The sequence below is a fragment of the Tenrec ecaudatus genome, chromosome 1 (genome assembly GCF_050624435.1).
Source record: "Tenrec ecaudatus isolate mTenEca1 chromosome 1, mTenEca1.hap1, whole genome shotgun sequence".
Taxonomy (NCBI): Eukaryota; Metazoa; Chordata; class Mammalia; order Afrosoricida; family Tenrecidae; genus Tenrec; species Tenrec ecaudatus.
In genome coordinates, this window is record NC_134530.1 from 186623752 (window position 1) to 186646537 (window position 22786).

At 37.7% G+C, this 22786-nt stretch overlaps 1 protein-coding gene and 1 pseudogene across 1 annotated transcript in view; both read right to left on the bottom strand.

Annotated features, from left to right (window-relative positions):
- Positions 1–756: 756 nt before the first annotated feature.
- RC3H1 (ring finger and CCCH-type domains 1) overlaps positions 757–22786 on the bottom strand; it is an 87205-nt gene continuing 65175 nt past the window's right edge. Inside the window, exons 12-20 of the mRNA XM_075527681.1 lie at positions 22177–22547; positions 21507–21674; positions 19123–19275; positions 11009–11222; positions 10374–10464; positions 10108–10240; positions 7474–7641; positions 6649–6764; positions 757–5642 (exon numbers count right to left, since the gene is read on the bottom strand). Of these exons, the coding sequence (XP_075383796.1) occupies positions 5492–5642; positions 6649–6764; positions 7474–7641; positions 10108–10240; positions 10374–10464; positions 11009–11222; positions 19123–19275; positions 21507–21674; positions 22177–22547 (1565 nt within the window). The 3' untranslated portion in view covers positions 757–5491. The remainder of the gene's footprint in view (positions 5643–6648; positions 6765–7473; positions 7642–10107; positions 10241–10373; positions 10465–11008; positions 11223–19122; positions 19276–21506; positions 21675–22176; positions 22548–22786) is intronic.
- Positions 11231–14381, bottom strand: LOC142429392 (large ribosomal subunit protein uL18-like; annotated as a pseudogene).

The window sequence follows — 22786 nt, forward strand, 5'->3', positions numbered from 1 at the left end:
TTGGGGGTGGGGATGGGGCACCTGACAGTTTCCAGTTATAAGATGACTCTAAGCATACAACTTAGGACGGATGCCAAAGACTTGTGAGCTCTGTCTACTTGATGTTTAAAACAAAAACAAAAACTAACCAAAAGCAAGCCCTCAGGTGTAAGTTCCTTTATATTGTATAATATATATTAAGGTAATAAATTCCACAGGATCTTATTTTACAAAACACATTATTTTTGAACACAATGATTTTTAGTATTTTCTACTCCATCTGTGGGTTACTGTGCTTTATTTTCTGGTGCAAACAAAGGTTATTATTACTCTAGGAATGTTTTGTCCAGGAATACGGCTTAGAGGAAATTCCGTATTGGGCTGAAGAGGTTCTCTAAAAACAAGGATTCCAGGGGTGAGTTAAGTCCCTTTATCACAATAGGATTTCAAAGATCTCTTTCCCCATCTGTTGCAGTGCAGTTTCCAAAATTCACCTGGTTGTAACATGTTTATCCCAAGTCCTTACTTTAGTCCTGGTGGCAGACGTTTCCTGGTTTTGATGGCTAGCACAACTAGCACTATCAACCTGAACTTATAATTTGTGAAGATATCTACAGCAACTACAGAACTGGAGTCCTAAAATCCAAGTTATTATTTACCACGTAGTACTGCTTAGCAAAAAATACTTCTATTTGTTTTTCAAGTAGCTCAGAAAAGCTGAATTGAGATTATATATATATATATATATATATATATATATATATATATATATATATATATATATATAAATGGCAATTCACCTTCACCAATAAGCCATCTCAGCAGGAAAATTCATAAAATTGAACTGAAGCAACAAAGAGGATATACAAACTATAGCTGTCCAAGGTAGAAGAGTATTAATGTAGACCAGCAAAATGGGCATTCAGATAAAAATGTTTATTTAACCTCTAAACGTTGAAAGCACAACTTTGCTTAAATTTAAATACTTCTGCCTGGTTTTTATTTCAAAAGACAGGTAAATTTTTGAAGAAAGGAGGTCATCTTCTAATGCTGTAGGACATATCACCAACTAAAAAAAATAACCACCACTGGACTCTTTTAGAGCATACAAATCTAAGCAAACATTGAAATTAATTTTCAGAGAGGCTATTAAAATACATTTTAACATATAACTGGGTGGTTGCTTTTAATAAAAATATCAGTAACTACAGGTGCTCCTTAAAGAAAGATTTTATAATTAAATCTTTACGAAATTCTTTAAAATGAACAAAAGAGTAAAGTAGAAAACAGATGATGTGACTGCCAGCCATCACTATTGGATATAAAGTGATAGTAATTGAATACTTTCTAGCAGGGGGAAAAAGAACTTTTCACTAAATCTGAACATGTACTGCCTACAGTTAATTATTTCTCACTACTCCCATGCTCAAAAATTTTCACTCAGTTCTTTGACTTGACTTTAGTGAAAGATTGTCATTTAGGCACAAGCTTAAAACACAGATCATGCAATCATAACAAGGTAATCTCAAAAATTAAAATAAAAAGGAAAGGGCAAGGCAGGCTGCTTACATACAATACTGTAAAATGATAGTCATTGGTTTAGAGAAATCAATGACTTTTCATTACTTGTACATTTTATATGGCTAGCTCACATTAACAATTAACTGTAGATATATGTTTTTACACATTACAATCAACTCGCAAATACTAAAAAGGCTTCACAATCACAATGGCTACTACTTCCCCCCAAAACCAAAACAGAGTAAAGCACAAGTCTTTGGCTCTCCTTTAAAGAAAACAGCAGGTTTATCATTCTTAACCAGACCTTTGTTTGCCTACCAGTAGGGCAAATACCACATTTGTGCATCACTGAGTAATAACACCATTAGAAAAGGCAACTTCACAGAAGTTATTGGCTAAGCGAATTCATTTGAATGCTCTGTTTTGAGGCAGCAAACTGTCACTGTTGCAGTCTGGGAAGGGCAGTGGGTCAAGTCAAGGGGAACTGGCAGGAATGGAAAAGGTCAGGGAAAAAAAAACCTACAAAAATTTATTCATGAGAAGATTCAGGAGTTAAAACTTTGAGCTTGACCTCTAAGACCCAATGAGTCTAATGGAGTTACATACTCAAAGTAGCAGATGAGAATCAAAACAGTTTTCTGTCTTTTAGGAAAAAAATAAGTGGGAAAGAATAGGAAAATGGAGGGAGAGAAGATGGGAGAAGGGAATCACCCACATTAATTCTATGACAAATAATTTTATGCACTTTGAGTACACTGGATATTTGTAGCTAGAATTCAGGGTAGTGTCTTTGCATTTGAACAGCGTTACCTGAAACCTAGGCTATGACTAGCGTTCTTGTAATTAAGAGCTCTTAAATTACCAAAGCACAGGGCAGCTGTTGTTAACGCTCTTGTGACATTATTTAAAACAAGGAAGAGGAACTTCATATAAAATAAGAAGTTGAACTTAGGCGTGCTACTCTCAGTTCTTCCACTCTTTTCCAGGGACCATTTGAAAAAAATAAGTTGAAGTACTTTTATATTCCTTGGTGTAATAAAATTCTGACTTTGTTACCTAAAGAGTGAACACAATGCTTTATTATTCCTAACATAACCCTCTCAGAATTGCTTATGTTCATCTGAGATGTCCATGGAAGCATTCCTTTTGAATGAAAAATAGTCATCTTCAGAAGAAATGAGTATTTCAACAAGCGGAAGGCATAAAAAGTAGATTTCCTATCTAACTCTTAACTATATATATAGGAATAAAATAAGAATGATGGAAAAGCAATTCCTTTAACAGATTCTGACAAAAAAGCAACTATGCTCACATTGGCCATTGGCCATTAATCCTTATCACAACATAGATCATAGAGAAGAGAAAAAGAGCAGAGAACTCCCACAAACTTGTGGCTCGGAGTTCCGACATCTGTTAGTGAGCACGATGAAAGCTAGAAAAACTCACATCAGGTAGGGCAGAATAATCTATTTAAAATAAGTTACAGGTACAATGGAACAATACACTATTTTTGCAGCTTTTTACCTCAACAGCTTGCCTCTGGAAGTGTGGGACATTGAGGGGCACAACTAGGATTGTGTGGCAAGATTATTTTACGTGTAAGCAGTGCCGTCTCTGGATATGTTCAGAACAGGAATACTGTAAAAATTAATCCCTGCACCTACCTGTCTAGAAGTCACAATGGCGAATGCAGAAAGAACGTATTTGAAGAGAATAACAACAAGTTAAACTGTTAGGGTTTTAGTAAGTACTCAGAATAGAACTTTACCTTTATTCTTAACTCAAAAAAAAAAAAATCAATGCTTATAAATTTCTCCTTTTAAAACAGAAAACCTACGAGTCCCAAAGTGAACCAACTGCTTCTAAAATTTAGGAATGTTTTTGACGAGACAGAGCAAAGGCGAAAGCCGATCTGCTCAAACCTGCCTACAGAAGACTGGAGGCCAAGGAGGTTGCCTTGTATGGTTATGCAGACAAATAAAAATCCTGGAACTCTGTCAGACAGACAAAGGTTTCTTTCCTTCTCCCAATACAAATGTGAAGAGTAAATGTAAGAGGATTTTGAGTAAAAGTAAAAATGAAATAAAAAAGTGAGTTTGTGTTGAACAGCGTTATCAACTGAAAAAATGCCTCATCTTCATTCATTGCATCTACCTCCCAATCAGACATTTTGTCGCAACAGCTGCGCGCATGCGAAAAAATCCTTAAAACACACCCAATATATATACAGATATAGCTATGTATATCTGTATATATATAATATATATAAATTTTTATTTAAATAAAAAAGAAAGCTCGAATCCCAAGCCAATATGTGTATATCAAATCCTTGACCAGCCAGGTCTGTAGGGCATAATCAAATTCAATGTGAAATAGTATATATAACACGGTGCCTTGACTGGGCAAATTAAATACTCACTACTCAAAAGAGTGTTCTGTTTGGACTCTCCTACTGGTAGGCAATGGTAGGACTGTATTGCCCCTCCCCCATTTGTTTCAGTTAACAATATGATGGACACAGTTTAGACTGAGGTGGTTATGACCTCAGCAGGAATTAAGGGTTAAGAAAAAAGGAAACAAGAAAAATATAAACTCTTGCTTTTACCCAACCAAAGCAATGCAGTAACTTATTACATAACCAGTGCTTTCTGATTTAGTAGTATAATCCAGAAAAGGGAAGGGGTGGTGGTGATCAGGCAAATAAGGGATAGGAGGGCGACCATAATCTTTTCTAGTCTTAAGCGTTCAGTGTATACACATGGCATTAGAATATGTGCAGCAGAACCAGATAATCAAAAGTGCCTTTCTTCCTGTTTTCAGTATCTAACAAAGAAATGCTCTCACTACTGTAAAGTCAGGCACACAAACCCCTACCTAGGTATTTCCTACCTACTTGTTCTGGTAATCCTGACCAGCAATCGATCAATCCATAAATTAGTTTTAAGACCATGGCAGTTCAGATGTGCCAAATCTTTTTGAAAAGCATGGGGCTCCAGTATATAGGGAATTTATTTTATACTTTTAGATTTTGTGGGTAAAACAATACATCTATTGGAAAAATGTGGTTCTTTTCATTTACTGTTCAAACCAAATATTACAATTCTAAAACATGGCTGATGTGGCTTTTAAAACATTCTGTGATTTTAGTAAAAGGTCAAATTTGAGACAGCTCTAAAGGGCAATAAACCAAACATATAATCTACATCAAGCTAATCAAACATCAATGTAGAATTAGCTTTCTGATTACAGTACGAGAATTAAAAGCCATGTATGGCATGAGAAAGGGGGCATGAACCGTTTGGTAATCATCTCTACAAAAATAAGAACACCTTCATAACAATCAACCACCCACCAAAGTGTAACACCGTAAGAAAAGTATAACTATACGTGAAGCTAAGTAACCCAGAAAGGGAGGGAAGAGGTGGTGGTGGAAAAGGACTCTGGGTAAAGTTAGTTTGCTGCACATTTTCTAATGACTCAGCCTATGTATGGACTGTCACTTTGATTCTTAAACACCACAGAATTCTCAGAAAGGCCAGTGCTTTTTGCCTGATGTAGGTTATGGGGCGGTGAGAACCGGAAAGGACTGCGATAAGGAATTATACACTGGGTATGTAATAATACCAAATACAAGAAAACCTACTTTATTAAGATCATACAATTAATCAAACAGAGTGTATATATAATATCTTCTTTTTTTAAAGCCCTGGATCCAAGGCGTCCAAAGTTATTAAAATAAAGTTCATTCACAGAACAAAAACAAATTTAATCTGAATTGCTTGCAGATACTGCTAATTTTCTTTTTCTTAAAATTAAAAAATGCATCAATGTGAACTATGCGCAGGGCTTATTTTCAGTGGTGGTGTGCACATTGCCCCTGCTGCTCTTCCTGGACTTCGCTGACCACTTCGAGAAAAGGCCTACAACAGTGATCCTTCTCCGACCCTAGAGCCCCACAAATTGACTAGGAGCAAAAGGAACTCCTCATATATTAGGGAGCAGAAGCAGGTGTAACTCCAGATCTCTGGGAGTCATTGTTATCCCCTCCTCCATCAGGGTCCTCTGATAGGTTCAGAGAGCTGGTCTTGTTTGAGAGAAGGCTGATATTCTCTTGTGTCAGGGTTGATCCATTCGGTACATCACTGTTAGCAAAAGAAAAATGTAGTTGAAAATTTTAAAAAGGGGAAAAATTATTAATAGGAAAAAGTCAGCAAGAGCTTTCTTTTTAGCATTAACGAAAACACATGGGTGGATTAGAAACATGATCCAAGCTATCAGAGCATAGGAGGATTGTAGACTGCTGAATTCTAATGCTACTGGAACACGTCCTATTTGACCTGTGGACATCTGGCTGCATGTCTATAACAGAAGGTTTAAGAATTATAATAGAGTCTAAGGCCTACAACCTCAAGTATTTACTCTCTGACCCTCAGGAAAATTGGCTAATTCCCTGCTTTATTAGCAGGCTTACTAGTATAAGAACTTACTTGTACTAGGATAATACAAGCCTGAAAGTAATAGGGCATTGGAATTGTTCTGTCATAAGGAGGGCAACTCAGACCACTAGGTAAAAAAATCTCAAAATAGTCAAAGGAGGTAATTAAAGATGTGCGAACAAAGGCAGAATTGTTGATTTCAGGGAGGTACATGATTACTGTAAAAAGAACACTGAAAGCTAGTGGTAAATCAATTTTGTAAAGGGGGTATGCAAGTGGGGAATTATGAAAACAAGGAAGGGCTAGCTACCCACACATTTCAGAAAGACTAGAGAGATGGATAACACAAACGTTAACCTTAGTTACCCTCTGTGTTGGAATTAAGTGATGTTAAGAGACTATATATACTTAAAATTAATGAACTAAAACAGCAGGAGGAAATAGAACCAGAAAATTTCATGTAATGAGTTGGAATCGACTTCATAATAGTTGGAATCGACTTCATATAAGTAATTATACTAAATAATTTAGAATAAGTAATTCACCTATGCATATAAAATAGTTTTAACTGCTTTATTTACATAAAATATTTTTATATTTGTATATAGAATAACAAGTTAAGAAATCAAATAATATTTATGAAGGGACTTCTTACCTAATATCATTATTTCTCTTTTATGTATATACACTAAGAAAATGTGGCTTCATTTACCTGAATGTCAATGTAAGGTCCTCAGCTGGAACCTTGTTTTGCGGTTCTGGCTGTCCATTTTCTGCTTGTTTAATGGTATTCAATTTGCTTTTCATGTCCAGAGAACACTGGTTCTCCTTTAAAATAAAAGAAATTCAGTTATCTTCTATTTAATGTCAGTGTGATTAAAAAAACCAAACCAAATACAGAGAATATAACTGATGATACAGATATATTTAGTTTTGCAAAATGACTAAAGAAACAGGCAAAATAAAGGAGAAGGTTAATGGTTCAAAGCCACCAGTCATATCTCTAGAGAAAGTTCAGGCTGTCAGCTCTTGTACAGATACAGTCTGGGAAACCCTATAGAGGATAATTATGTGTTGGAAGTAACTTGATGGCAGTGGGCTTAGTTTTTGGTTTTATTAAAAAAGGAAGGATAAAAGAATATAACCCATTTGCAAACTAGCCAACCCAGATAACAAAAGAATGCTTCAAGTTAACCTGGAAAATTTCACTGAAAAGTTGACATACCAAATAGTAAATATTATATGCCCTCTGCCTTTTATAATGATAATCAGTATGCTTAAAAGAAACTTATTTAAGAATTCCAATTAACCACTTGTTTTTCCTAAAGCTTTTTTAAAAGCAGAATCCTAATATAAAGAATCAAATAAAAATGGGGAAGAATGACAAAATAGGTAGGCAGCCCATTTTCATGAGACTTATCTGAGTACCAGTAACTCATCAGAATGTCTTGGAGTGATGATTCTAATGAAAGAGTCATGAGTCACACAGAAGTTTTCATTTCCGCACCCACCCACCTGTCCCACTATTAACACTCACCATACTCAATTCCCGGGTTCGCTTTCCTATTTCCCTTTCCACCTGGTGCAGTTCCAAGCTCAACTGCTCACTTGAGATCATTCCAGACCATTTTGGAGGTGGTGGAGGTTGTGGTTGTCCTGCCAGGATGTTCACCTCCCTCTGCAACACCAGCCTGTTACTAACGGTCTAAATGTAAAGTCAAGAAAATACACAACTCAATACACTTCACACCATGTACAGGCCCAGACCCAGACCACAGCCTTAAGTAACTTATCATTCAGTTATTTATTTCTGCTACAATTATGAAATTATAAGACAGCCTTTTTCTTTGAGCATTATTTGAATAAAAAAAGAAAAAAACTCAGGATTTATATTTAGTGAATACTAACCTAATTGTAAGCATTAAGTTTGTTTTTTAAATTCCTTATTTGAGAGTGGTTAACTATAAGCATATATTTTTCTCTCTCTAAAATTTATCTGGAGTAAACCCTTTAATTTACTTCAATAAAACCTCACAAACAGTAATCACTTCTAGTGTTGAGTATGTGGCAAGCTTCCAAAAGATATGTATACTGTTTCAGGATAGAAAATAAATTTAGATTAAAAAGAAAAGAAAATCAATTTAGAAACTCTAGTTAAGACAATGACTCATGGATTAGCAGGATATGGAACAATACCTAATCGGGCAGAAAGTTTTTGTTTTGTTTTTAAATTTATAATTTTATTGGGAGCTCTTGCAGATATCACATTTATTAGTTCAATCACATCAAGCAGTGTTGTATGACTGCTACCACAATCAGTTTCAAAACATGTTCTTTCTCCTTGAACTCCTTGATAACAGTTTCCCTCTATCCCCTCCCCTCTTCCACTATCCCCCCAGGAACAAAGACTCCCCTCCTCCCCCCTATCTTGCACAATCCAATATATCCATTCACATACAATTCTGTATTTCCATCCCATCAGTGGAGTTACACAGCCATCAATGCTCTCGGTTTCCTATTCCTCTCCTCCCGTAACCTCAGGGAACCATTAATCTTTTTACTGTTGGGGCAGAATACTCTAAGTGTTTAAAAGTTAATGAACTAAAAAGAGAGAAATAACCAAACAACATTCTTCCTTTTATAATAGGAATCAAAAAGAAAATCTGGACCAATATAAACAAAGGAATGGAAAAATAGACAAAACAAGACCAATATAAAGATTTTGAAATTTCCAAATCTTATTCTTTTATAAAAGCACAAGTTAGACATATGCTCCACAAAACAACCTCCAACTGAGGACTTCCTATGATATGAAAATTTAGAAAGGGATGTCTTTATTAAAAATTTTACTAGGAAGGTAAAGACCAATGATCGTAGTAACCCTTTTTATCTCCTCCAGAAAGGAATATATTTTTCATTAAAATATCTTTAGTTTTTTCATATTCAAAGAATATACTTCTATGCCAAAGATGATGTCAACCATAGCGCCCCCCCCCAACCCCCCATTAATTTGGCCTACTGGCTCCTTTTCAGGAAAAAAAAATTTACCCAGGGCATCCCTGGCAATTAGAAACTTTTGCACTCTATAGTCCATAGTCCAGGATATAGGGTGGGTATCTACTTTTGCAGACCACAAGGATCATTCTAGTGCCCTTCTAGGGGTGGTAGTGGTGTCATCTACTTTGGGTACCATTGGTTTAAATTAAACCTATTGTTCCTTATGTGGTACTGACGGGATTAAAAAAAATTCCTTTTCTTAAGTGAGAGGCATCTATAAAATGGGAATAATACCATCTACCTAGAGCCCTGGTAGTATAGTGGGTTACACATTGGGTTGCTTACTGCAAGGATGGCAGTTCAAAACCACCCAGCAGCTCCATGGGAGAAAGATGAGGCTTTCTACTCTCATGGAGAGTGATAGTCTCAGAAGCTCAGGAGACAATTCTAATCTGGGCTATAGGGGTCGCTATGAGTTGGAATTGATCCGATGGCAGTGAGCGACTATCTGCCTAATCAGTCAGGAACACTGTGAAGGTCAAATAAAATATAAAATAGTAATTTATGAATTCTAAGGGACTATATGAAAGAAAGGTGATATGTTAGTTAGAAGGACTATTTCTTTTTTTTGGGGGGGTGTTAAAAATCAAAGTTCTAAGTACCTACTCTTCATATTTATAAATAACAAGGTTTAACAAGAAAACTCAAAACATTCTAGAACCATACAAGAGCACTATACGTTTATTTAATTTTGCCAAGGAATATACATTTTACTGGGAAATCTCAATTTACTTTCTTTTTTTTTTTTTTCAATTTACTTTCTATTACACAAAACCAAACTCACTGCCATTGAGATTCATAGCAACTCCACTGTGGCTTCTTCTGAGACTATAACTGTTTATGAAATAGAAAGCCCAGTTTTACTGTACTCCCTCAGAGCTGCTGGTGGTTTTAAACTGCTGACCATGTCGATTGCAGCCCAATGTGCAACCACTCATAACATCAAGGCTATTATCAAGTAACAGAAATTCTAAGTGTCCTCATATCCCCAAACTGAATTCAGTAATTTAATTCTTTGAAGAATGGATTATCTATAACAATTCTTTATAAAATAGACCTTTTATTTAAAGCGCCTTTCAAAAACTGGAAAGAAAAAGTGTTTTCAGGCTCAGACCTCTAGTCCCCGTAGCTGGGTCTGTTGGTTAATCTGATGGTTCAGTTGCTGCAATTCTAGTCGTAGCTGTTCCCTCTCCGCAGACGGAAGGGGTTTTCCATGACTGGTCACTTCTGACATGGATATTCTCTCCCTTTGGTGGACAGAATACATTTTAAAGTTTGAGTTGTTAAGCTGCTGTTAACTGGTAAAAACAAACAAACAAACAAAAAAACAAAGTTGAATAATACTAAAAACTTGTGGAAGGCAAAAGAATGGATGCATACCTCTCACTGAAGTGTCCCTGAGAAGGTATGTTTTGATGAGGTGAATATGGGGACCCTCCCCAGCCACCATGGGTTCCATAGGGACTATAATCTGTAAGAGAATGATAGGGATATCATAAAATTTCTAGAACTTGGTCTTCTTTTAAGGAAGCTATAATCTGATATTTTAAAGTAATGAGAATGTACTGTTATAAAAAACAATGATGCTACCAGAGGATGTACACTGGTACAGATAGGAAGTGGAAACAGAGAATCCAGGACAGATGATTCCTTTAGGACCAGTAGTGAGTGATGATACCGGGAAGGTGGGGTGGAAAAGGGGAACAGACAACAGAAAAATGGGTGAAGGGAGATGTCGGACAGGGCAAGATATGACAAAATAATAATTTATAAATTATCAAGGGTTCATTGGGGTGGGGGGAGCAGAGAGAGAAGGGGAAAACTGAGGAGCTGATGCCGGGTGCTTACATGGAGAACAAATGTTTTGAGAATGATGAGGGTAACGAATGTATAAATGAGCTTTATACAACTGATGTATGTGTGGATTGTGATGAGTTGGAAGATTAAGGAAAGTGCTACTAATAATAGGGCAGTGCTGGGAAGTAAGACTATCACCTTATATTTGAGACGCTTACCTGAAATGTTCATAGACTTTGTGGGAGCTCCCTGCGGTGCCATTGCCTGCATTGGGCCAGCACCCTGATATATCGTTTTGGAAGTTCTAGAGATGGCACCAAACCGAGATACTGTTGGTCGATCTCCAAATGGAATGAGGTCATCATCACTGGCTTCTGCTGCTCTTCTCTGAAGATCCAATCGCTGATCTCTCATTCCTTTACTGTCTGCATTCTGATAAAAAAGTAAAATGAGAAATTCACTCCACACTTAGCGTTCTTATGTTGTTCACTGGGTTAAATGTATAGAACAGATCAATTTTCCATTCAACAATTCATGCATATTTTGTTTCATGTTATTGATTGCAATACCCACTTCCTCCTGCAGTTCCCATTTTTATTTTCCCTTCTCTCCTAACCCTTCTGAACTCTGTCTTTGGGTAAATGTTGCCTTTGTGATCTCAAAAGGTTTATTATTCCGAAGTATGCAGTGCTCCACAGTGCTATTTCTCCTCTTTTACAGACCTATTTTGGCTGAAAACGTAGCCATGAAGGTGAATTCATTTTCACCTGAAGGATGACTAAGGACCATAGTCTCAAGGATTCCACCAGTCTATATCTGACCAATAAGCCTGGTCTTTTGAAGGATCTCAATGTTTTATTTAGCTCCTCAATGTACCAGGTACCTCCTCACTTCCATTTTCCCATTTCATTCACCTAACCGCTGGCTGCCTTAAATTTGCTTTCGGTAAATACTGCCCTTTGGGTCTCGTAGAGCACATTGCTCACAAGTGTTAATGTTCACTTTGGTGCTGTTGAGTAATCATGGGCTGCTAGCCACAGGGTTGGCAGTTCAAACTTCCAGTACGTCTGAGAGAGGAAGATGAGGCTGTTTGCTCTTATAAAAACTTACAAAGCCTGAGAAATCCTACACAGAGTCACTCTGAGCAGGAATAGACTTATTTGGATACAAAGTGGTCTCCAGGTGTAGGTTGAGCTTACAATGTGAAGTTTCTCCACCTGGGGTTTCTACCAGTCTATATCAAACTATGAAGTGTGACCTTTTTTTTTCTTTTAAAATATCACTGAATTTTGTTCTATGTTTCTCTCTTCAGGACCTTCCTTCTATTGTGATGGTTATTACAGATGTTGCTAAGTGGCAGTGAGGCACTATCTAGCTCCTAGGTTACCAAACTTGGCTGATCATTAGAATCCCCTGAGTATTTAGTAAAATCACAGCTCCCTGGGGTTCATTTGCAACTTAATGAGTCATAATCTCTAGGGGGAACAGCCTGGGGACCTGTAGTTTCATTAGATCCCAAGGTGATTCCAATGATCAGTCCAGCTTGGGAATCAAAGACCTTGTTCTTTGAGTCTTGGGCTCAGGGAGGTTGTAGTTTATGTGGTTCTTTACCCCTTTGGAGTGTTTCCTTGAGCCTTGTTTTGGTCAGAGAGAGATCAATGATTGCATCTTACATGGTCACTCAGAAGGTTTTAAGACCACAGTCACTACTCACTAAAGCAGGATACTGAATACTGACTTAGGATACTCCTGGACACTATGGTGCCTAGCTCTCTAGCCTATTAACAGAGTCCTGTAACATAAGAGCTAGTTATGGTTAAGTTTTTCAAACTGTGCTCATGTATTCTATTATATATGAATATAGTCGAGGGCTTCAAAAAGGTCACAGAAAGGTGCCATTGTCCTTTAATTCCATATCTCATAAACTTTTTGAAATCCCTTCCTATCTGTGCCACACAAAAATATGTATGTAGAAATCTACCACTAAACCTATGAGGGGGTACCAAAAACTTGGAATTTCCCACCCCCCAAAAAACTATGTACTTAAATTATTATTTTTTTGCTGCTTGAAATAGTCCATTGTGTTTATGTAATAAATCCTCATGGAAAATTATGGTTTGCTTTAGCTCTCTGCAACCTGTTCCTGAGCTCTGAGGAAGTTTGCCTTCTTCTGAGCTACCGATTTTTCTTCTGGGCAAGAGACATTTTGGATGATTCCACCTCTTTATCACACCTCTCTTAAGCTTCTTCTCATATACTGGGTTCTCTCGTATAGTGGCATGTGCTTCCTTGTACACCTCCTCCGTCATGTCAGGAGTTTCGTTTCTCTTTATGTATTGAGGAAATTGTTTCTTGTAAGCATTTTCATCCTATTCCATTATGTAGTGTATGCAGTCTGCGACGTTCTGACCCAGGTTGTGTTTTCAGTGCCCCTCTGCCTTGAATTCCTTGCTTTCTGAATCATAAACCAGGGAATCGCTTGGTACTATGAGGGATAGACAAGCCTCCATCCACAGCTCCCTCCAGATCCCCAAACACTTTATTTCCAGTGGTAGTCCTGGCAAGGCCAGCATCCAGATAGCAGGTGATGGCACCAGGTTGACCATCAATGTTTTCTCCATTGTATTCATCTCCAGTTACCTTCACTTGGCCTTCACAGATTTTGTCCATGCCAAACCTATTAAGAAGCCTGCGGGCCAGCAGCAGGCCAGTACAATATGCTACAGCGTAAGTGGTCAGGCCAACTTTCACACCGTACTTGGGAAGTTCGTGAGCACACGCTGCACAGACAATCATATCCCCTTCTATACGGGCTGACAGCACCTCTGTTTTTTCTTCACTTTTTTTACATCATCAAATTGCTGTCCTTTCATGTCTCTCTTCATTCACGAAAACAAAAAGAAGTTACATGGAGTGAGGTCAGGTGAGAGTAAGGTTTGTGGGACAAGAGAGGCATGTGTTTTTTGCCAAAAACTTGCACACTGAGATGGCTTCATGTGCAGGTGCATTGTAGTGGTAGCAAAAACAGTTCCCACTTTGCCACAAATCAGGACTTTTGGGTCACACACTGTTACACAATCTTTTCAGACCTTCTAATTAGAAAGCTTGATTAATAGTCTGACCTGGTGGAACAAACTCCCAATGCACTATCCTCCTCACATCATAAGCACCATCTTGATCTTTGATTTTACCTGATGAGCTCTTTTTGGGCGAGGTGATGATGGTGTCTTCTACTGGCTTGATTGATGTTTGCTTTCGAGTTCATTAGAATAGCACCAAGTCTTATCACAAATAATGACCTTGGTAAAATAAAGTCTGGGTCCCTTTCGGAGCTGTTCTTTCAAAGCATAGTATGTTTCCGCTCAATACGCTTTTTCCTGGTCAGTCAGAACCCGAAGCACAAGTTTCAGAGTGACCCTTCTCATTCCCAAATCTCCCAGTAAAATTCACTGAACAGAGCTCCAAGAGAGTCCAGACAACTTCCCCATCTCTCAATGTTCCACTGTCAGTCTTCGAGCACACGTGCACAAATTTAGTTGATATTTTCAACTGTTTGGGAGGTTGACAGATATCCAGAATGAGGTTTGTCATCAATCGACATTTCACCTTTTTTGGAAAAGAAAAAGCCACTCACACACTTGCGTGTTTCCTATACTGTATAGCCTTGTGAGCTGTGTTCCACTTCAACAGCTTCTGTGGTATTTTTCTCCAACAGGAAACAAAATTTCCCAGCTGCACTGCTCTCTGAAATCAGCCATCACAAAATCAAGAGGTTTGAGTGAAATCGCTTTTAACGAAAAAAATTCAGTGACCAGAGAGAACCTTCCCAGGCAATGCCACTGGGTGCACTAACTCTTAACTCACATATAGTTGCTCACCTAGGGGGGGAAATGTGTACCACTAATACAAAAGCTCTGCTGGGTTACCTGTTTTGGGGTTTACCCCCTCGTATACATAAGGATCTCACGCGGTGTAGTGGTTATGAGTTGGGCCAAGGTATGCAAGGTCCCCAGAAACCACCAGCTACTGATGACAGGGCATTCTACTCTGTCAAGAGTTATAATCTTGGAAACTCATCCTGTCTCTACCCTGTCTACAAGGTCTCTATGAGTCAGTACTGACTCGATGGCAGTGAGATAGGGTTTTTGTGGGGTAGTATGGTGGGCAGTGGTGGGCTAATAAGCAAAAGATTAGTAATTCACACCTAATGGCTGTTTCGCTAGAAAAAGATGAGGCTGTCTGCTCCTATAATATTTACAGCCTTGGAAACCATAGGGAGTAAATTTACTCTGTCCCATAGGGTTGCTATGAGTGGGACCTGGATTGATGTCACAGGATCAAACCTATATATGCACATGGTTGAATTTCCATACACTATTCCATAACTATACAAGGTAATACACTTGTGGTTAGACTGTACAAGGTTTAAAAAATTGTAGATAAATTCTACTTTTCCACAAACTTTATGAAGACCCCCTAAATAAATAACTGTATTTTCTGTTGCCTTAAAGCAGCTTTTTAAACCTTTGGCCACTTTGCCACAGTAAGAAACAGACCTTATATCATGGTTTAGTATACATTTGTGTATGTAAAACACACTCTTGGATTTCTATGGCTATCCCAATTCATTCAAAACACAGTTGATTATGATCAACTACATCAATTTTAAAACTGTACTAGCTTGAAAATCACCACCTAGAAACATATGGGTTGCAAAATTTCAAAAACAGCTAATGCTCTGGTTGAACTTGATGAACATAATTAATGTTATGGAACCACGTGTGGAAAGACTGTAGAAATGGCAAGTGTTCTTTTACTTATATACTGTACCACAATACTAACAATAATAAAGTACTAACATAGGTCTTTTAATGGGATCCCAATCAGAAATAAATGTAACTAGAAATGATTTTTTTTCCCTCCACTAATTCCCTTTCTCTTATTCTTGGCTGCCATCCAGTTACATTTGAAAAAGAGATAGCATTTCACTCACTTGGAGTGGTATTAGTATCAAAATAGTTATTACCAAAAATTGGTTTTCTAATCAACTAGTTAAGTATATCCTTCATAAAAACATACATAGGAATCCAAGGGACTGTTTTTAAAGTTTAAAGGAACAAGTGGATCAAGAATAATACACAATGAACATCTTTCAATACAGCAATACTACTTCTAAATGTAACTTTCATTTATGTAAATATATACAAGAAATTTCAGTGGCAACGCTACACACATAATAGTTTAAACCTGTAAAATAGCTGAATCGGTGAAAGTTGTATGAAGACATATTTATTGCAATGGCCTCTCCCAAAAAAGTGAGGCTTGCTCATGTGCATCCAAAAACCTAATGGGTTTCATGGTTTGGGGGTGTAGGGTCTTGATTTTAAAGATCATCCCTCTGAACTGGCCAAATAGCACATTTAGTGACTCTGTTCCACCTCCTAGCTCACTGAGTAGAGGTTGGAGGTGGGTCTTAAAAGCTGGCAGGCCAACAAACGATCCTTGAACTAACTACAAGCTTTTCTTTCTTGATGTGTTTTTGTTTTGTTCTTTGTCAGTGGTTTGTTGTTGTCTGGTTGTATACTGTTGCTTTGTTTTCCTCTGTCTTGTTTTCGTGCATGTTATTGTTTCCACAGGTCTGTCTAAATAAGACAAGCTGGATGAACTATCTGGAGGGAAAATAACGGGACCAACAGTTCCAGGGGGACTTGGGATAGGGGGAAGTGGTGTGGGGGGGTAAGGAAGTGGTGTTAACAAACACAGGGACAGGGAACAACGTGGGACCCAAAATGGTGGTGAGGGGGGAGTGGCAGGCCTGGTAGGCCATGATCAAGGGTAAGGTTACGTAAAGAAGAGGTATAGCTGTAACCCAGGTGGGGACCGAGCATGGTAGTAGGGTAGGAGGTAAAGTCAAGGGAGATGGAGGCAAGAGCTAGGAGTCAAAGGGCATTTATAGAGGTCTAGACAAAGACAGGTACATGCAAATATATATATATGAGGACAGGGAAATAGATCTATGTGTCTATATTTATAGGTTTAGTATTAAGGTGGCAGAAGGACCTTGGGCCTCTACTCAAGCACTCCCTCAATGCATGAAGACTTTCTTTTATTAAATTGGAACTCTATGATGCTCACCCTCCCGACACAACTGCTGAAGCCAAAGAGGGTAAACATGTAAATGTGGTGAAGAAAGCTGATGGTGCCCGGCTATCAAAAGAGATAGTGTCTGGGGTCTTAAAGGCTTGAAGATAAACAAGCGGCCATCTAGCTCAGAAGCAACAAAGCCCACATGCAAGAACACACCAGCCTGTGTGATCGCGTGGTCCTGAACAGATCAGTTATCAGGCATCAAAGAACAAAAAATCATATCATTGGCTGCACACCTTCATGAAAGGATCGCTGAAGATAAACGGGTGCATAAGCAAATGCAGCGAAGAAAGCTGATGGTGCCCGGCTATCAAAAGAGATAATGTCTGGGGTCTTAAAGGCTTGAAGGTGAACAAGCAGACATCTAGCTCAGAAGCAATAAAACCCACATGGAAGAAGCACACCAGCCTGTGCGATCACGAGGTGCCAAAGGGCCCAGGTATAAGGCATCATGCAGAAAATATATATATACCATTGTGAATGAAGGGGGAAGTGCAGAGTGGAGACCCAAAGCCCATTTGCCGGCCACTGGAGATCCCCTGACAAAGGGGTTTAGGAGCGATGGGTCAGTCAGGGTGCGATGTAGTACCGATCAAGAACACAGCTTTCCCCCAGATCCTGATGCTTCCTCCCCCCAACTACCATGATCCGAATTCTACCTTGCAGGACTGGATAGGGCAGAGGTTGTACACTGGTGCACATGGGAGCTGGAGGCACAGGGAATCCAAGGTGGATGATACCTTCATGACCAGGGGTGTGAGGGGCGATGCTGGGAGAGTGGCGGGTGAGTGGGTTGGAAAGGGGGAACTGATTACAAGGATCCACATGTGACCTCCTCCCTGGGAGACGGACTGCAGAGAAGGGAGGGAAGGGAGACTCCGGATAGGGCAAGATATGACAAAATAACAATTTATAAATTATCAAGGGCTCATGAGGGGGGGTGGAGCGGGGAGGGAGGGAAAAAAAGAAAAAAAAGAGGACCTGATGCAAAGGGTTTAAGTGGAGAGCAAATGCTTTGAAAATGATTAGGGCAAGGAATGTATGGATGTGCTTTATACAATTGATGGATGTTTATGTATGGATTGTGATAAGAGTTGTATGAGCCCCTAATAAAATATGTGTGTGTGTATATATATACATATATATACATACATACATATATATATATATATGTAAAGCTGGCAGGCAGACATCCAAGACACAATGTACTCTATGCAAGCTAATAAGGAACTTAAGAACCAGGAACAAGATATGGAATTGCCACCATGAACAACTATGTCCATTTCCTTGAGACCAAAAAAACTGGATGATGCTTGGCTACCATTACTGAATATTTTGATCAGAGTCTACAGAACAATTTCTAATCAGAAGGGGGAAATGCAAAACAGAATGTCAAAAGCTCAGGGTCTCCAGATTTCCTGGAGCCATTAAGCTGGATGAAGCCTGAAAACAATTATGCTAAGATAATCTTTAAAACAAAAATATCCCCTGATATCTTAAAACCAAATAGTTGCTTAACTTGTTAAAAAGGACTGCCTTGAGCATCATCCTCTTTAAGAACTTTCAATTTGGGATTCAGTTGATAAAACCACCTCAAAAAGATTAGACAGGAACCTTAGGAGACACTAAGTTTAAGTTAATGACAGAGGAATAATTTAGCGAAGGTGAATGTGGTTCACAAGTCAAAGAATATACTCGATGTTAGTCAATTGCACATGTAAAAATTGTTTTCTTGTGCATACTCTCAATCAGAACATAATAAAACTTTAAAAAACCAAACAAATAAGGGAAATGTAAGAAATTCTAAATATAGGTCACTTAAAGCTAAGCAGCTAGTATTCTGATTCAAATTGTTTTTCAGTAGTATCATTTTTCTTGTTTAAACTTCAGAGTTGTAGAGAAGAGTTACAGTACAGAAATCAAATGTCGATTATACAAAAATAACATTTTTCTGACCATAATATATTACACAGCTATAAGTATGTTCTTTTCTGTCTACATAATTCAAGATAATCTTATCAACATCCAAAACAATAAAGCATACATTGTAAGGTATACAATGTAGTTTGAAAAGCTTAAGCAAAACTCCTAAGAAAAGCTTGATTATTTGTGCCTAAACCTAAATAGGTCACTATTTGTTTAGCTTATCTTGATTTGTATTACTTATAGGTTAGTTACCACATACCGTCATTTCCACACTCCCTGCTGCCACAACATCTTTGGGTTTTACATCTTTGGTCCCAATGTAGGAGCCAATGGTGTCACATGACCAGGGAGAGTATTGGCTATAATCATTTCCTTTGTATTTTCCAGCTATCTTTAAGTCTTCATCCAAAAACTAGAGATAAAAAAAGGACGACAAAAGAAGAAATGAAACAGGAAACAGGCCTGTAAATACAAGAAATATAAAGTAGCAAATTTGTTGGGACATCATGCTGAAGCAATATACCAATGGCTGGTTGATTTGTGTCACACAATAGAAGATTCTTAAAGATCAGCAGTTTTCAACCTGTGGGTCACTACTCCTTTGAGGGTCGACAGGCGTTGGCCTAATTCATAACGGCAGCAAAGTACAGTTATGAAGCAGCAACGAAAACAATGTTATGGTTGGGGGAAATCACCTACATGAGGAGCTGTAAGGTTGAGAACTACTATTATAGACTATGCAAAATATAAAACAGGTAAAGAATGGCATATCTTTTATTTATGGTTCAAAAATAGCCTATCTTAACATCTTCAAGGTATCAAGCTAAAAGGTTTTGAGTTTTGCTCATTCTCCTACAACAACATAACATTATATATATTTTTCTAGCATGTAGACCATTCTCCAAAATACACCATGTGTCATACCACTGAAGATTGCATGTCTTACCCATAAAAATAAATTTTACAATTAGGGACAGAGGAGGATGTCAATTCAATAAAGATTATAAAATGCCACACACCAAACATCACAACAGTAAATTAAAAATACCATTCACTTTAAGATGGGAATCAATCAAACATCACTTCTTTTCAACATTATACTGGAGGATCCAGCAGTGCAACAAAATATGAAAAAGGAGATATAGAATTTTTAAATATAATAAAGAATTGTGTAAGTCTTCTGAATAATAGGACCAATACAGGAAACCACTGAGTGTTAAGTAGCAGAAAACAAAAATTTAAAGATTCTATTTAAAATAGCATTTTAAACGTGCTACCTAAAAGTAAGTTTAATGAAAGATGTACTAGACTAGTGGTTATCAATCTTCCTAATGGCGCAACCCTTTAATAGAATTCATGTTGTGGTGATCCCCCAACCATAAAATTATTTTTGTTGCTACTTTATAACTGTAATTTTGCTACTGTTATGAATCGGGTGAACCCTGTGAAAGTTTCGTTCAATCCCCAAAGGGGTCACGACCCACAGATTGAGGACCAGCTGTACTAGACACTGGAAAGCATATACAATTGCTGAAAGAAATTAAGGAGGATACAAAAAAATGAATGGTATACCATGCTCATGAAGACATAATATAAAGAGATGACTTCTCAAATTGCTCTAAAGCAGCACTATGCGATATAAATACCATGAACCATTAAGTAACTTAAAACCTTCCAGTTGTCATATTAAAAAACAAACTAAACCACTGCTATGGAGTCAATTCTGACTTTATAGCAACCTTATATAATGTTTCCAAGGCTTTTAAGGGAGCAAATAGCCCCCTCCTTCTCCTGTGGAACAGCTGGTGGATTTGAAGCAACAACACTGTCACGACTTCGATGAAAAGAAGTGGTACAATTAATTTACTAATGTATTTTATTTAATCCAGCATATCTAGGCTGTTTTATCATATTAAGCACTACTAGTTTACAATTTGTGCTAAGTCTTGAGCAACAAAATATACTGTAAAGGGAGAGGAATGATTCCTAACTCACATTGTATAAGCTGTCCCAGACTTAGGACCTATTTGAACTAGGCAATGTTACAGTTTTGCGATATACTTAGCTGATGGCATCATCATTCCCAGATGCTCAATAACAACATTAAATTTCATGATTTACTCTTCAAAAAACTGCAATGTAAGTTAGTTTTCTAAACTAAATCAGGGACTTGGTTGCCTTTGCTAATAAACATAGGTTCAAATGCTGATAGTTTTGCTTAAGTTTATTAATGGTAGGCAGATAAGAGCAACAGTGAGATGTTAGTGTGAAATACATGGAGAAAAAAAGAAGAGGCAATTCTCACTAATTTTCTAATTAGGAATTAAACAACAAAAACAGTAATGTCCAACTCTTCTTCATCATTTGAGTTATGATTTTTCTGTATTTTTAATGTAGATATGTATTGAAGTATATCTGTAAATGTACATAATGTTACTATTCCACAAAGTCAAAAATAGGACAAGAGTCATTAGAATGAAATCAGCCCTAAATTGGGGACTACCTATACATAAAAATCCATTCTAAATGGTTATGGATCTAAATGTGAAATAAAACAATAAGCTTTTTAGAGGAAAACATAGTAAAACACCTTCATAACCCTGGGACAAACACAGACAAATGGAACAAAAACAATATGCTTACCTCCTCTTGATGGAAGGCAGGAGGCAATGTTGGTGAAGGTGCAAAAGGAGGTGGAGAGATGACCTTTCTTTCCTCCAGTTGGGCCATTATTTCTTTTCTTCGGCGATGTAGCTCATCTAGACTAGGGTGGGGCTGAGGAGGAGGTGGAAGCCGAGTATAAGAAGGCTCCTGAAAATGGAAAATATAGCTTCAGATTACACGAATTCATTCAGCACATATTTTAAGCAGATTAACAGTACCAAGGATTAATTGAACAAAAGAAAAGTGAAATAGAACAAACATCCGCCAACACATGCAAAAAAAGCAAATCTAAATTTTTCTTGGGCTGAGATCCTACATTTCTAAAGATGAATGTTAATAAAATCTAGATGGTTCGTGCCCACACAGGGACGCCAAAAAAACAACAAAATAAAATCTAGAAATATTAATAAAAACATCCAAAATTAGAAGTTAAGAAAATTTAGTAAGGAAGGTTTGTTCCTGTAGTCATCTTTTAAAAAAGCATAACATCTATCTATCTATCTGAGTACACAAGTTATGAAAAGATTTAAAAATGGGAACAAATTCTCATAAAAAGGTACTGTTTAGCATGTTCTTACAATGGCAAACAGACAAGGAGTCATTGTAAGATGATTAAGTCCATATAATAAGAACAAGAAGTATATCATACTCGGAGGTATGGAGGTCTGATCTGAGCTGGGTGAGGAGCCACTGGATAGTAAGCCTCTATCTGCTGGCATCTTTCTCTGGACTCTGGAACATAGGGTGGCACTGCTGCAGGTGGAATCTCAATGGGTATAGGACTTTCTCGGAATATCTCCTCTCTTGTGTATGACTGAGCAGGATATACCCGACGGCCATCATAGTGTGGTGGATACATGGGTGGATACTGCTGTGGCTGTGTTCCATACTGGGAGTTGACTACACGATCTTGGAGGTAGGGTGGATAATGATCCAAGTATGGAGGTGCAGCTTCAGGAGCAGATGGTGGAGGCCGGACAAAGCGGGACATACATTGTGGTGGTGGAGTATAGTACATACCTGTATAACATAACAGGAATCAAAAGCAATATGAGCCAATCTTCTATATAATGTTTTTCTTTTAAACATATTTAAACACCAAAGAATACAAAAACCCTGTTCCATTTACTTTAAAGATTTCTCCTCTGCTTATAGTCATGTTAATTTTAAGAAAAACAAACAAAAATCAATTTAAGAAAATTACAATTGAGTGGATTCTAATTGTTTGAATCTTTCTTGTGTCTTAATGTAACACATGC